The sequence below is a fragment of the Pyxicephalus adspersus genome, chromosome 3 (genome assembly GCF_032062135.1).
Source record: "Pyxicephalus adspersus chromosome 3, UCB_Pads_2.0, whole genome shotgun sequence".
NCBI lineage: Eukaryota > Metazoa > Chordata > Amphibia > Anura > Pyxicephalidae > Pyxicephalus > Pyxicephalus adspersus.
In genome coordinates, this window is record NC_092860.1 from 94531807 (window position 1) to 94549094 (window position 17288).

A 17288-nucleotide genomic window follows, 5' to 3' on the forward strand; every position below is an offset into this window, starting at 1 on the left:
GTTTTGCTGTGTAATGTTTTTTGGCCTTGTATTAAATATAGAGATTAGTAGATAACCCACTAGAGGAAGCAAACATACACACTGCAAAGCAAGAAGAAGGGTCTATGTATAGAATGGAATAGAATGCCATAGGTAAATATGCCTATCCATTTACAATGATTGATTTAAAATGATTTATTCAGAAAGATAATACAGAGGTAAATATATTTAGGAGCAGTTATTTATACCAATATACTCTACATTTAAAGCATAACTGTATTTTCTCAATCAGATGCATACTTTTTAAAACGCATGGTACAGGATAAACCTTTGAGATTGCCCTATAGAAGATGGGGGATAAACTGTGTAGAGGTAGCCAACAGCGAGAAGATTTCAGCCATGAGAAAAGGCTATAAGATTGAGGTAAGCATGCACCTATGAAGGTTGGGAGGTTGGATTACTCACATTACGGACGTTGGGGCTAAGCAGTTCCTATTATACTATCTTTTTTAAAGGTATTACTCAACCTTGTAAGACATTGGGCCTGAATTATTAAAGATCTCCATGGCTTGAGAGAATACAGTTTCATCAGTGAAGCTGGGTGACCCAGCAAACCTGGAATTGATTTCTTAAAAGTCATTAGCTATTTGCAAAGCAAATTCTGTGATGTTTTATCAAATTCCTAAGTGTTTGACTGCAAAATGCTAATAAGGTATAGGTTAGAACCACAGGCTTTTTTAGAAAGTCAATTTGCAGAATTGTGAAATACAACAACCTGCAATACATCACAACCTGCTATGTTTGATCAGCTTAGAGATCCCAAGGACATGAATGAAGAATGCTGATCAGTTAATACAAGTTACGTTTGCTCACTGCTCTATGTCTTATTAAATGTGTCTGTAAATATTGGATATATGGCAATAGAGTTTTAAGACCTTGAATATACATGTATTCTGTTATTTATTCTACTATGTATTTTCTTTATTTAAACATTTAGAGAGTAGAATAAGAGAACATTGCAATCAGGTTCAGGCAAAGCCACCAATCTGTCACTCTGCCTGAAGAAATATTATTTCCTTTAACAGCATCCATGCAACCTACTGCCATAGCTTTATTTAGCTGAAACTGAAGGCGCTGACAGCTAAATATTACACAATTTTTATAACCAGCTTTGAAAACAGTTAGACTTTGTGCTTAAGTATCTCATAATCTGGCTTTGCTGAGTAATCACTGATAAATCATATGTTGTTAAAATATTTTTTTTTAATTGCAGATTTATTTACAGTAATTCCTTAACAGACCTATATTAAAGGACTTATTGGTTTATTAGTATATCAAAGCAATGAGACCCTTTTTAAATAATAAGATTTTAATTCATTCCAAGAAGTAAATCTATCTGGTAACATTATTTTGTTTATTCAATTTATGATGCATTGACATTTTTACTGTGACTTTCTATCTACTATGACTTTTAAAAGAATCCAGCCCTCGGATCCAAAATACTTAGAAAACCAAGTCCAGGGTTTGCAGAATCAAACAATGTATTACCATGACTGTTAGGCAGAGATCTAAAAGATGCATGCAGAACAATTTGACCAGAAACTGTTGCCAATTATAGCATCTATGTAATTTTTACTTACATAGTAATAAATCATTTGCTTCTGCAAACCCTAGACTCTATTTTGTTACATATACATGTAATATATATATGTAACAAAAATGTAAACAAGGGGGCACTTAATACTGTAATATCAGTACAAGTCTATTGGTCTGTGCTAACCTAACTGAAAATTATAGAATCTGTACAAGTATATATAGCTTTTTCTCAGCAGTCCTTGGAGGGTGCAGTAAGTGAACTTTTCTTTGAGATCGTAAGTCTCATGGATAAGTGATTGGAAATGTAGTTGTTTTTTTTCATAATATTTTACAGCGTGCTTGTTATGGGTGTTTGACTTGAAGACAGACATAGCTAAGCACCCAGTAGATTTAATGACAGTCACTATATATATACACATATATATATATATATATATATATATATATATATATATAAATATAATGATAGCATCCTTTCAGTCAAGGGCAATCATTCTCCATCATATTCTCTTATATTCTGATCAGTCAGCCAGTGGAGTTCTCAGTGGAGAACATGAATGTGTCTATAGAATTAAAGAAAAACAAAACAAATATACAACAGCAAAAAAGCTAACTGTAAATGTTTAATCATAATGACTTTTGGGTATACACTAATATGTTATGAAAATAAACGGTATACGGTATATATTACTTTACTTTTTGGAAGCAGGTCAAATAAATGTGGCTAAGAGCAGAAAAAAGTCATTAGAAATGTATCTAAACCCAAGAACAAACCAGTTATATTGGGGCTTACAGTCCTCTGTTGTGATGGCATCAATATTTTTTACTTTTTATGTTCTTTTAGGGAAACATAAATATATATTTATTGTATTTTAGAGGGTGTTGGCTATCCTGTATAGGGAATACCAGGCTTCAGCAATACAAAATTATCATTACAAAGACAATGAAAATAAAGGAGGAAAAATTATATGACTCACAAAAGACTCATCTGGGATCACTTATGGATAAACAGAATAGCAATTCACAAAGTTATTTTGCATAATTTCATTAAGAAAACATGCTGCAATAATAATTTACCAAACTCTTTTTATGACAAACTTAAACAATCATTTAAAACATAACACATGGGCTACATTCACCTAAGCATATGAACTTATAAAATAATATTTATCACAATTACTTTTTTCTTTTTAAAGAAAGGCAGCACAACACACAGTGGTAACAAGGACTGTGATAGTACAATTGATTGAAGTGATTGTGCAATATGTAATGAAGCTACTAGAACCGTCGAGCCTGGGGTGAATACCCCTAATCCAGCCTTTCTCAACTATTTTATCCCTGAGGAACCCTTGAAAAAATGTTCAGGTTCTGGGGAGCCCTTGCTAAAATCATATAGGATCCACTGGTGGTCAGTGGACAGAATGCCCCCTTTACAGATAGCTAAAAAGAATTTTGGTGTTATGCTACTGACTCTGCCAACTGACATTGACATCAAAACTTTGAGTTTACCATCACATGGGAGGTCAATCATCCATCCCTCAAGGAGCCCTTATGAATGTCTGGAGGAACTCCAGAACTCCAGGGAACCCTGGTTGGGAATGGCTGCTCTAACCTATTGCGGGAGCCCATTCTTTCAGGATTCTGAAGACTCAGCTCAGTGTATAATAAACAACTGTTATTGATTCCAGTCACTTTTGTGATTTATATATAGAGCAGCCTGGAAATGCAGAAGCCCTTTTCTCTGTCATATTTAAGAATCCTACTGCCTGTACAATGAAGAAGATACACACACTGATAGGGCACACTGTCTCCTCTGTATGTTAACACATATGTATACAGCAGGGGCTAGCTGCAGAAGCTAGTGCTATCTAGAGCTTGTGCTTGGCATTGGTTTGCTTAGCATATACACAGATCTGGGATCAGGTGGAAAGCACCTAAGCAATCAAACACGCAATATCTAAAAGAATCCAGGACACCTAAGAATAAGACTGGGGGTGGCTGTGGGTGTTCCCATTTAAGTGTACAGCCCCAAATGTGCATTGTACTTTATAAAGAATACACAAATGCCTTCAATATTTTATATGCCCAAAGTCTAACTTCAAGCTGTCTGAAGATAGCATTTACCAATCAGTGTCCAGGCAGATTGTTTTTTTCATGGCTATTGTACTGTGGAATGGGGAAGCAATTTAGCTGAGATTAAAAGCTCAATGATGCCTACTAATTGTTTATGTCATTAGATAACTTCCCTGGAGTCCACACTAAAACTACTTACAGACATCACACAGATATCAGATTTCTGTCCCTGAAAATGATCATTTGTGATCATTCCCAGTGGCAGGGGAATGAACAAGCGCTGTACACAAATAAAGCATATGTTTATCAATCTGTCGGGACAGATTGATGAACAACACTAAACACATGCTAGATTTTTGCCAAGTACGAGCATGATCACTCATCTTGGGCAAAAATCATCTGGCATGTTTGCCTAAAACAAGTGAGCAATGGAAACTCCCATACTTCTGCACCTTAGGCTAGTTATATCTCTGGAATCTAAGTAGTCAAGCCTTTGACAAACAGCAGAACAGGTGCCAGAACATCAGACCACACAGCATGCATTATTCCTGGCTTCACACTGCATTATGAGGACAGTCTAAAAACTTCTTGGCTAGATCTTGTTTTCAGTGAACATCCAGTCCTTTTTTGGCCAACACTGTGTCTTGTAATTGCTAGCTGTAACAGTAAGGTGATAGGACATTATTATATAAACTACATAAATGAACTACATAAATAAAGAGATTAGGAAAAAAATGCAGAATTTGAATTAAAGCTGATTTTTGGAATATATTAAAGCTACATATTAATGCAGCACTGTATTTATTAACACATCATTAAAACAATAATATTTTCTAAATATAAGAGGTACAATGTTTTATACTTGAATCATAATGTGCTTTGTGTATTTTCTCCAGATCTGTGCATTAATCCAAAGGAAATGTTTCCTCTGGCAGGAGATTCTTGTAACAAAGACCGGTCACTGCTGATCCCTCACCTTGTGCAGGGTGACTGGTTTTGTCTTTGCCCGCTTCCTGTTGATTTCTGCACCCAGCCTGGGGTGGACCAGCTGCGTCCCTTCCACCTTTCTGCCTATGTGCAGCACACTCATGATGTCACTACTAATTTTACAATGTAAGAACTGGGTTTACAAAGACATTTTATGTATAGGAAGTAAATGTATATCCTTTGTAGCTTTAGCGCAATATAATAGACTTTTTTTTTTAAGGAAGTTATCGTAAAATGCGATTAGTGTAAATGTCTGAGTTTCATATGCTGTCTTTCCTTTACAGTAGGTGATAACACTATTCTGTACAAATTGCATTATATTTGGATGTATTGATTTAACTTTTCTCAAGGTAAGTGTAAAGTGTTTAACATTATTTGGTGGTATCCTCACTGTATCACCAACATCCATGCCCAGTTTATAAAATGTTACAAAGGCATACAGGCTAAAGGTACTCAGTTTAGGTAAAGGTCAACTGCAAGTCAAACACATCTTTCAATGATCTCAAAAGCAAATTTTAACTGATATCAATTATCATTAGTATCAATACTAAAAGCAAGTTTACCAGTAAATGAGGGACCATGGCACACTCTGCAGGGTTCACTTTCTTTAGCCCAAAGAAATCTATCAATAGATTATGGGACCTTTTTGGTAGTGTTTATTATTAGATCAAATATAATTAGTTCCGTATTGTTTTGTAGGTGGTAAGTACACAGCACACAAGTCAGACTGTTACACCAAGCTCATATCCCCCAACTGTCCCTGATTAGGACTGACTGTTTCTACATCATAGTCCCTCTTTCCTCCTCAGTTGTCTACATTTATAGATATACAGTGGTACCTTGGTATAAGTCCGCTTTGGAATAAGTCCAACTTGGTATAAGTCCTGTTTGGACACAAAAAATTTTGCTTGGTATACAACCTTTGTGCTAGAACTTGTATGGGTCAAAATGAGTCAACACCGGGCGCTACCCTTTCTTACTTCTCTCGAGATAAAGCCACGACTGCCCACAAGCGTCAGTACGCCAGTTGTTACCATTCAGTGAACAACCGGCGCTATGATCTCTCTGTGAATTACAGAACATCTCTTCCCTTCTCAGCACCATCCTAGTAGGCACTCCACTCTTTTCAGAATGGTAAAGTAAGGTTAAATTTTCATTTATTTCATCTAATTGCTTTTGTATTTATGTATTTTAGTATTAAGCAGCGTTTAAATTATTTCATAAAGCCCTATCAATGTATAATATGCCAATAACAATAGGATTTTTTTTCAGGGGAACAGATTATTCATTTTCCTTTTATTTCTTATGGGAAAATTTGTTTGGTATAAGTCTAAGGATCTGGAACGGATTAAGGATTTATACCAAGATACCACTGTATATATAAACCTCTAAAAAAATATATATATCTTTCAACTATTTTTTTCACCTTTTCTAAATCTTTTATCTAGTCTCTAATTTAATCAATGTGTTTTATTAAAGCCAATATAAAGACAAAGTAAAAAAGAAGAAAAAACGTTGTTAGTTCAACTAATCAAATTAATGATACTCAAAATGAGAGCAAGGCGGGGGGGTCCAGTGGGGGATGTTGGATCATAGGAAGGTGCAAAATGTGCCTTTATATTTGTTTTGACTCGCTAGGTAGTAAAGCCTGGATCAGGATGAAAGCCCTGAAATCTCTATCTTACAAAATTCAGTGATGGCAGTACCCATTTTTCTATCAACATGATTTGCTAGAAGATAAGAAGAGTTCATTATTAATTTGTATTATTTTACTACCAACATATTACGCAGCACTTTACAAAGTCCATAGTCATGCCACTAACTGTCCCTCTGAAGGGATCCCAATCTAATGTCCCTACCATAGTCATTTGTCATTACCACAGTCTAAGGCAGTGGCCGCCAACCTTTTTGGTCCCGCGGACCACTAAAATTACCGGCTCCGGAACACGCATGCACAGGGAGCCGGTTGTCAATCAAAGGGGAGGAACCTCTCCATGGTGACGTCATAACGCCATAACCCAGCCCACTCTGCCATCACAGATCTGAGCCTGCAATGGGGAAGTGGGCGGGTTGTGTCGTGAAACACAGTCCGTCCACTTCCCTGAGCCAGGGATTTGCACGGGGGACTGCGGCTCTGGCCGGTGAACCCCCCCGGCGGGGTCCTTCTCTTGACCCTGCTCCGGGGGGCACAGGACAGAGCTACGGACGACCGGTTGGCAACTGCTGATCTAAGGCCAAGTTTGAGAAGAAGCCCATTAACATAAGTTATTGGGATGTGGGGGGAACTCACACTAACATGGAGAGAACATACAAATGTCATGCAGATAGTGTTCTGGCTGAGAGTCAATCCTGGGACCTAGGACTGCAGGAGCGAGAGTGCTACCCACTGAGCCACCTTGCTGCTGTATGAAGTAAGATCCTCTCCAAGCTCAGGTTTCTTAGTAAATTGAGAAACGTTTGCTTACATACCACAGCATATTTTGTAGTGCCGAATGAAAAGAACAGATTGGAAGCCAAAAACTCCAGTGATGAAATTCTGTAAACTACAATTACAAAGCAGGTCATGGTGTCCATTGCAATCAGAAAAATGATCTCTGCTATGCATCATAAGGTCATTTTAAAGGAACCACTCAATGAAAACAATGAATTCATAGTTTAAACTACTCACACTTACCCTAAATTAATATAGGAGTCTTTTATATATTTTAGTGTGCCATGGACACAGTATGTTTCAGTTCAATTATCTTCTTAAATAAACTGTCCATTATAAATGTGTCATTAATCGGGTGAGGAAATGAAATATTCTCCTGCCTCATTTTAATGTTTCTGGATAAGGTCTTCAGCACACAAAACAGAGATTTAATCAGTCTCTTGTGAGAGATTAGTTACTAGTTATGGTATTGTTTCACATTCTCAGCTGTGATATTTATGCTGAACTGCATGGATCATCTGCTACAATACGTGTCAGATTCTAACAACCTGACTCATTTAACCAATCAAAAACTGTTAAATTGTTCACCAGGATATATTTTTACAGACATGATGTATACATTTGGATAACCACCCTCCATATGTGTACATATTGCTTACTTGCGTGACATCATTCTCCTGAATTGGTGACTGGACTGGACAGATGAATGTGACATCAGCAGATGATGTCATAAGAAAGGGAATGGTTACTGAGCCAAACATACCCAACACCCTGTCACAAGACAACCGGAAATATTTGTATATTTGGAATACACCTTAAAGGTCAATCTTGATCCATATGTTATGTGATATCCTGTGTCATAAGTATAAGTTTGCAAAGACTTTCTTGTGTTTTTAAGATTGTTGCTGTTTTCTTTCATAATATACTAATTAGCTGCAAGAGTAAATTGCCCATTTGCATGTGATTGTGTCTGTGGTAGGGTAGGAAATTAGATTACACACACTGGGGAAATATGTCATGTGTGTGAACCAGTATGCAGAATATATATTCCAGTTACTTCTCATAGCACCAATATGTACAGTGCTTTTTCTTTGTGAGAGTTAACTTGCTTCAGAAATATAACTTAAATCCCTGACAAGGGGATAGTTCATGCCAGCTTTCTGTAACTCCTAGACATTTCTGCAGATTGTTAGACACTGGATGTAATTTATTGCACTCGGTTAGCTAAAAGCTAATGAGCTCATCTTGTACCATACAGAGCGGAGAGCGTTTCCCTCTCAGAAGTGCAGGGATCTAGTGGTGAATCAGTGTCTAGCTCAGCTCTTCATGCTTTATTCTCCCAAAAAATCTGCTGACAATATTGTACAAGAATTTAGCAAAGGGAAATAAAACATGAGACTTGTACTTTTCATTTTGGACAGGATACAATGTGTGACACTATTCATTAGATAAGTGTTAAACAAAATTGCCATAAAATGTATTAACATAATTAACATGAATTACTAGTTTGTTAATGTAAATAGCGGAAGTCTTCCCTTCAGTTTGGCAGATTGGCAGAGGCTCCTCTCCTGCACTGAAATTATTTTCCTGATTTTTTTACATTGTAAACTTCCTGCAGTGTACCCTAGAAGTTGCAGCAAGTCACATTAAGCCCACTTCTTTTTCTGGCTGATGGACATCCAGCATCATCTACTCATTTCCCCTTTAAGTTTTGCAGTGCCTGGTCCACTCCTTTCATTCTTTTCAATATATTGTAAGTATTCATTCATAGAGATTAAGGGCCCTTTTGGACCCTTTTGTGGCTGGCAGCTCATGGGTGCATGGAAAACTGCTGCTGTGCAGCTGGTGAAGGCAAACCAAAGATTGGCACACAGTTATGGTGCAGATCTTCCAAGAACAATCATACAGCCAAAATCAACATTTTGCCTTTGGGAATCATAATCTACTGTGACCACATTTGTGTGCAAAATATGATTTCTAACTTTTCCATTTATTGAATGGTACAGGGTTGGACTACAGGTCTGAAATGGCCCTTAGAATCACATGTGGACATTACATGCTAAATGCAATCTGCCTAGGAATGCCTATTACTTTAGACTAGTATCCACCCAATAGGCAATTTTTATTTACAAAAATTCCAACCAAAAGCCAGCCCACCGCTTGTATCAGTACTCACAGAGACTGGTGACATCAGTAGTTCCAAAATAAGGTATGTAATGAAAATGGATAGTTTTTTTTCTTTTTAAAGATCATTATCTTGTTGATGAGGGGGGAAATGAGAAGCCATGTAAGGTAGAACATATGCATAATAAATTCAGCTTTAACATATATCTAAAAACAAAACTTTGAATATTTTTATATAGATAAGTATAATATATATTATAGATAAAAGCTAAAACCCTAGTCAGATTTTTCCTTTGCCTTTTTGGTTTCCATTTCCCCTCCAGCAAAGGGATGTCAATGAGCTCCTTTGCCGGTGACAAAATGTTTGCCCACTTATCAATGACCATCCCCCTTGCACATAGGAGGTAAATTATCTCTGCACCAAGGCAAGCCAAGATTGTACACTGAGATGGGCAGATGTCCTTCTGCAAAGATGATTTTCAGCTCTGCTTTAGCCTGTGCTATCAATTCTGTCTATATCACAGATAACTTTCTATTTGAAAAACTGAATCCTACACTTCTGGGAATGTTAAATTCCAGGTACCCCCCCCCACCATGTACTATTATTTTTCCCACTGTGCCTTATGTTACTACAGGACACAGTAGAGAATGAGAAGCCAGTGAAATAAACCACTTGGTGCATTAGGGGATTAGAACTCACAGAAGTGTCCAAATAATAAAATTCTCCAAGCAGCATTTTCTTTCCAATACAGTAAAAATATTGTAGGGACAGGTGAGTATTAAAAATCTTCATTGCAGGGGGCACAAATCTTTAAATCTTATATTTTATCAACAGAGTAATGTTAAGTAGCCAGTGGACTATGTGTATCATCCAGTAGCCTTTTTGTACCTTAATTAGCTAAAAAATCCAAATTATTTTTTGTAAATGTTTTAAAAATTTGCATTTGCATTATGAAAATCCAGCAGAATAAGAACATGGGATCTCAACAACTCCTCCACAATTCTTGTCCCACTTACCTTTCTGACCTGGTAAAAAATATTCCCCAGCTGCTCTCTCTGCTCCTCCAATGACCTACAACTGACTTCCTCACTCATAACCTCATCACACGCACATCTAACAGACTTTTCTAGAGCTGCCCCAGTTCTTTGGAATGGTCTTCCCCGTCCTATTCGGCTTTTTCCTACTTTCTGCTTATTTAAAAGAGCGCTCAAAACCCATTTTTTCAAACTTGCCTACCCATGTTCTTCTGTCTTTTGAAAACGTCACTACTTCCCATCACTACATATCTCACATCCTTTGTGTGTGAAATTCCCCCACCTACTACATTGTAAGCTCTTGGGGGCAGGGTCCTCTCCTCCTGTATCACTGTCTGTATTGGTCTGTCATTTGCAACCCCTATTTAATGTACAGCACTGAGTAATATGTTGGTGCTATATACATCCTGTTAATTAATAGTAATAATAATAATAATAATAATATTACCAGGTTGGACTGGAGATTGTGGTCCCAGGAGGACAGTTCTATTTAAAATATATACCAAGCCTGTCATCATCTAACAATAACTGAAGTATATTGTGCTGTAACTGAGGAAATAACATTTCTTTCAGTTCACTAACACCATTGTGCCATCTATCCCCTCTAACCTGCATTATATTAGACCAGCAGCCAGCACAGGACAATAGGGCACCAGGTAAAGTTACACAAATGTATTTATCTGTGCATTAGTTATACTGCTGATGTTTTCTAAATACTAAAGCTTATTTTGTTTTATTAAACCACAAAGACAACAACAGTTAACAACTACAAATAACAACATTGTCAGGAATCCCTTTAGTGCTATTTATACATTTATTCATTATATATAGTTGGATACATATTCAGGTTGGTTATTGTATCCAGACATTACATATTCAGGTATGTATCCTGACAGACATTACATATTCAGGTTGGTTATAATTAAGTTATTAAGCCTATCATCCAGCCCTGATCATCATATAACCTTAGTAGGAATTGTTATGGTGATGTAGGATACAAAGTTCTCAATGGAGATGTGGACAGCTCATGCTTAGCATTATGATCATGCTGTACTTACTTCCCTGTGATGAACTGACTCCTGGAGGGTGAACATATGGGCTGTACATAGTAGTTCTCCAGTTTCACTCCCTCTGCAGCTAATGAATCCAGTGTAGGAGTTCTGATCTCAGATCCGTGGTACCCAATATCCCTGTATCCGTGATCATCAGCCAGGATGAAGATGATATGAGGTTGATGTCCCACTTCTCTTTCTCCTTCATTGCTCAGGTTCTCCTCTTCTAGGTTTTCTTTGTCCAGGGACAGGTAGCCATAGGTCATAATGCTCACCATAGAAAAGGCAGCCAGTGCTCCCAACCCCAGCATTTTCACCCAGCCAGCCTGCCCCATTAGTTCCATCACGGGTCAGTCCAGCATAGCCTAGTAGCCATGTGCTGTGTGGGGGTCAGTGACCATTTGGCTTGGAAGACCTCCCTTGTCACCCAGCCCCCATCCAAAGCTTGACCTAAGTTTAGGTGAGTCACCATCCAGCTCCCTGCTAGAAGAATGTGCTTGGAATCCTCTAATATTGCAGGGTGAAGTTGTATTCTCAGTACCCAGAATCTGCAGCAGTCCTAATAGAAGAGAAGAAAGTTCCAGCTGCACAGTGAAAGAAATGAACTCAGAGCATCTGGCTGATTTTGGCAGTCACACATGTGCAGGCTGTCTTATGTTCCTGAGTCCATCCTGGTCTGCCACCCAATAACCTGGGGGGAGAAGTGTCTCAGTGCAGTTGTTCCCCCCTGGCAATTCAGAACTCCTTTACATTTGAGAAGGGCTGGGCTTTCTGTTTCCAGCAGGCTGATCACATTTACTGCTTGATGCCAGGCAGATGGAAAGAAGGCACAGGAGAGTTCACAAACTTCTAATGGATATGTGAGCTCCAGCAAGCCAGGCTGCTTGTAAATTCCCCTTACTCTCCTCTTCTCCTCCCTTGGATGTGCTGAATAATGGAAGTGTCAGGGGAACATGCTTCCCTTCCTGCTGAATGGGGAGGTGAGACTGAGCCTCTCTGTATCCAAACTCTACTACCCTCCTATCTGTGTACAGTACTCATGTGCAGAGAATGGTCTGGAATCACTGCAGGAAAAATCCTAACCTAAACAGTTTAGACAGATGAGATTTAGATGGATGAGACAGAGAGATTATGGCAGTTACACTAGTTTATCATATCTGACATTGTTCCTGCATTATCCAAATGCTACATCTATTTGGGTTTTCCTACTGTAAATCTTTTCTCTTTCCCACAGAGTCCATGGAAGGGTAGCAGATAAGATTTTGTAAAACAGCTGGTGTGTCTCATAATTGTGGCAATAACCCTAGAAATTCCAGAGATAACCCTGGGAGATGAATATTCTAGGTTTTATGCATTTCCAACAACTTAAAGCCGATGTATTATTACATAGACAAACCCCCCACAAGTTTGTTTTATGTCATGTGTAAAAACATAGAACAGATCTGTGTAAGATATGGGGGCTTTATAAATATAGATGGATGATTATAACTGCAGGCAATTGTTTTTTATTTCTTTTTTATTACTTTGTGTTTATACTATTATGTTTAATCATTCAGCAGGCATTTTATAATGTTGTTATAATGTTGTTACAAAAGGGAAAAACCCTGTTGGTCCATGTGTCATAAAATCCTGAGGTCCTTTTATAATATTATGTACATTATATTAAAATAATATTATTAATATTATTATTATTAATAAACAGGTTTTATATAGCACGAACATATTATCCAGCGCTGTACATTAAATAGGGGTTGCAAATGACAGACCGATACAGATGGTGACACAGGAGGAGGAGAGGCCCCTGACCCGAAGAGCTTACAATCTAGGAGGTGGGGGAAGTAACACACAATAGGAGGGGAGATATGTAGTGGTGGGAAATAGGGTTTTAAAAGGAAGGAAAGGTTTCAAAAGACAGGAGAACACGGGTAGGTCAGTTTGAAAAAAAATGGGTATTGAGGGCTCTTTTAAATGAGCAGAAAGTAGGAGCAAGCTGAAAAGGACAAGGAAGACCATTCCAGAGAGTTGGGGTAGCTCCAGAAAAGTCTTGGAGCCATGAATGTGATGAGGTTATGAGTGAGGAAGTCAGTTGTAGGTCATTGGAGGAGAGAGTGTTAAAACACCATACAAGGTTCAGACCTGCTTTGGAATCAATTGTTCTTGCATAGCTCTTTGCCGATGGTCACTCTTAAAGAATCAGGCTGTGCAGTGAACTGTGCTAATACTCTCATTACATAGTTACATACTAGGTTAGATTGATAAAAGACATAAGTTCATCAAGTTCAAATACTAGGGAAATAAACATATCCCAGATAAAAAAACTCTATAGACATAGTTGGTCCAAAGGAAGGCAAAAAAAACCCTGGTACAATTTGCTTTAACGGGACAAATACATATTCTCAATGGAGCTGCCACCAGGAGAATTGGCATGTAGTGTCTCCCAAGTGGCAGCGGTTGCCTGGCATGAGGAATTATGACCAGTGTATCATCAAGAAGTGTTTGTAAATATGTTGTAGGAGATCAGCAGCACTGAGTTACAACAAAGAAAACCAAGTGAAAACAAGTATTTTGTTTAAAAGCAATAGCAATAGTTTATGATACACAGGGCTTTAGGAAATGCTGGTCAGTTAGGGTTTACAGTTACTTAGGAGGGTACCAGCAATAAGAAAATATGAAGGCTGTCAGGGCCAATCTCCTTATAAAAATGCACATTGCCGGCTGTCTCTAGTTTTAATATTTGGAATCTCTAATGGAGTCAGTTCTGATATAGATGTATTTTTCAAGTAAATGATCCAGAAAGTTTGTGGGTCAGTACAACAACCTGACAATTAGTATTTATAGATATGAACAAGATAATTTATGATTAGTTGGCAAAGCAGATTTTTAAAATGTTTGATATCTAGTTGCTACTTTACTTTTCAGTAAAACTCCAAGTGTGACATGGTGTTTCTCCATAAATTTCAAAGACACCAGTCCATGAGTCTCTTTTTGTGGGCTATGATCTGTTAGGGGAAGGAGTTATAACAACTGTGCTTTAATAACCCTAAAATAACCTCAGATCTCCGCTCCATCCTAGTGACATACTATGCTAGATTCATTTCTTACACCCTTTAAGGAGTGTTAGTTGTTGGGTCCCTATTATGTATGTCAAGTGATGGAAATGATTCAGGGTCCTTTTTAAATGTTACTATTATTCTTTACTAATATTCTCCTTCATTCATATTGCACCCAGTGCAGCACTGGTGCTGGAATTTTTTCACACATACTAAGGATGGGCGAGCCAGTTGACCTAACAATCCAGATGACATCCACACAAACATGGGGAGAGCATGCAAACTCATTGGGAACCTAGGAATCAGCTCTGCGGAGGTGAATGTTCTAACAACTGAGCCATCCCTGCTGCCTTACATTAATGGTCGGTGGTGAAGTGCCTTCCACATTGATGATTAGTGGAATGGGGCTGTGGAAGTCAGTGGGAAGAATGTGGCCTGTTAATATGTAATTGGGGAAATGTTCTAAAGAGTTCCCCTGCTTATTAAAAAGTATTGTTACTCTTATTAGTGTTAACATTGGAGAGATTCTGCCCTTGACCTTTCCCTAAAAGAACACTGGTAGCAAAGGAAAAGATTGGGGGGGGGGCTTGCACATTTTTCCCTGTAGAATTGATTGAGTGCATTTGCAGCCAATCAGATCGCTTATACATAAAAGTCAGAAACTGGGTCTATGAAAAAGTAGGTCATGGTTTGCTGTTTATTTAAAAAGACATGGTTCTGAACAAGTTAAATTAGGAATGATTCGCAAAAGTCCACCACTTTCAGCCAAGAAATATGAAAGTGGAAGTACATGGAAATGCTTTGCATGTATGTAGTATGTTACATGCACAGTTAACATCTAAATACCTGCTAAAGCCTAAAAAATGATTGACAAACTTTTAGACCTCCCAATAAATCCAAAACTAAAAAATGGACTTTTATTTTAACAGTATTACCACCATATACTATCACATACCTTTATGAAACTCATAATTATGTATTTTGTATGTATGTATGGTGTATGTATCTAAATATTTTCTGTATTACTAAGTTTAAAATGTTCTTTCTGAATATTTTACTTACAAACATTTGGCCACATTTCTGGGAAGTGTTGATTTTGATTACTGGTTATGTCAGTGCTTTCTCATAAGAGGCTGAATTTGCCAAAGAAGAGGAAAATCTGAGAATGCATATTTTTCTGTAACCACTAAGCAGTCAGCTTCCCTTCAGCTTTTTTTTTCTTCCTCCAGAGAACTAGTATTTACTGCAATATAAAACTTAGCATGAGATACAATGAAGCAATGTTTATTGAGCTTACAACATAGCCATTTATGGGTAATTGAACAGTGATGGTCTCATTAATTAACAATGCTATAACGTAAAAAAAATGTCTGATAGAAAATGTTTGTCTAATATGTCCCAGTTGCTTAATGAATCCAAGCTTTTATCTAGTGGATAACTTTGTAAAAAGATTTACTTTCGATAAAGAGGCCAAAGAAAGTTAATTTTTAGACACAGTAAAACTTAGCAGATTTGCTGGCATGGTAACAATAAAAATATACATAAAGTTCATCTGTGTTGACTGCTGCCCAACTCATGTCAGTTTTTACATTTGTAAATGAATATGTAAAAGAAGTGGAAATAAATTACAAGGTCGTCAATGTTGTTGAATTCCTATTTCTTAATTAGTTTGTCATCTTTGTTTCTTTCCGGTTGTGGAAGAAAGGTATTCACCTTAATGTACAATAAATGATCATCAACTCTGTCATAAACATAATATAAGACCGTCATTGAAGTTAATGATCTTCAGTCTGTAGTGATTGCCTGGTGAGCTCTGGATCCTTGGGTTCCTTTTCTCCAAACCGTCATTCACAGACACTTAATGGCTTCTACAGGCACAACTAAGCAGGGCAGAAGAAAAGTGAAAAAACAAGCAGTGTCAATGGTGCTTTGTGGGGTATGAAAATAAACACTAAAGCAGAATGTTCCAGACTTGCGTATACTGTGAATAATGTATACTATTTAGGTTGTTTCAGGACACAGGAACAGAAGATATGAAGCTCAAAAAAGAGAAAGAAAAAAATACATTGTAAGAAAATTGAAAATATCTATTTATAATTAAAATGGTTTTCCATGGAAATAAAACTTGAAAACCTTTTTAGGGTGTTTTTTTTCATTCACAAATAAATGCATTTAATTCTTTAATTTAATTAAAAAGTCCATTGCAAATATGTTACAATATTTGCACAACCTATATTTTAAATGAAGAATATGGAAAAATGTTATTTAGTGCAGATCAAACACAATAAAATTATTTTATTATTTAAACCACTTTTGTAACTAAATGTAATTGCTAGCCCTCAATATGACACCATGAGAGAGTGAGTATTACCAGTTCTCTTTAATCAGTCCCCCATAGAAATCACAGTCCTTTTACAGTCAGATTATTATTAAATAAATAACAGTGGGTTAGGAATAACTGTGTCTTGGCCTGATGTTAATTTTAATAGACAAGATCCTGGAGTGGTAAATTAGAAATGATTCACAGTCGTCTTTCCCTCTAGTCAGCTGTGGGATCATGAAAGGGAAAAGTGCTTAGGAATGTTATAACAGACATGTTAAGTATATAGTTAGCATTGCTAAGTCTTGATATATGATTGAGTAGAGGCACACAGGGGATTCCCTAAAAGATCTCTATTCAATTCTGCTAGACTGGACTAAACTGTTGTTTTAGGGTCCAGAATGCTACTTGATGATAAATAAATGATCATCAGGCAAATATATAGCAAGAGCCCACTTTATTGTTTACTAGAAGTGTGTTGTGGTAAAAAGGGGGGCTTTTTGTAGTCTGTTTAGGTGCATTGACATCCCATTAATTTTATACAGAGTGCTTTAATGCAATGCACATTAAAGCCCATAAATGAATTAAAGTATACTTGCCTGTTTGGAAAAATTGTTGAATGTGTCTCTTACTTATTATCA

At 37.2% G+C, this 17288-nt stretch overlaps 1 protein-coding gene across 1 annotated transcript in view; it reads right to left on the reverse strand.

Annotated features, from left to right (window-relative positions):
• Window positions 1–12476, reverse strand: part of ARSJ (arylsulfatase family member J) — a 45336-nt gene extending 32860 nt beyond the window's left edge. The window contains exon 1 of the mRNA XM_072405763.1: window positions 11284–12476. Within this exon, the coding sequence (XP_072261864.1) occupies window positions 11284–11621 (338 nt within the window). The 5' untranslated portion in view covers window positions 11622–12476. The remainder of the gene's footprint in view (window positions 1–11283) is intronic.
• Window positions 12477–17288: the final 4812 nt, after the last annotated feature.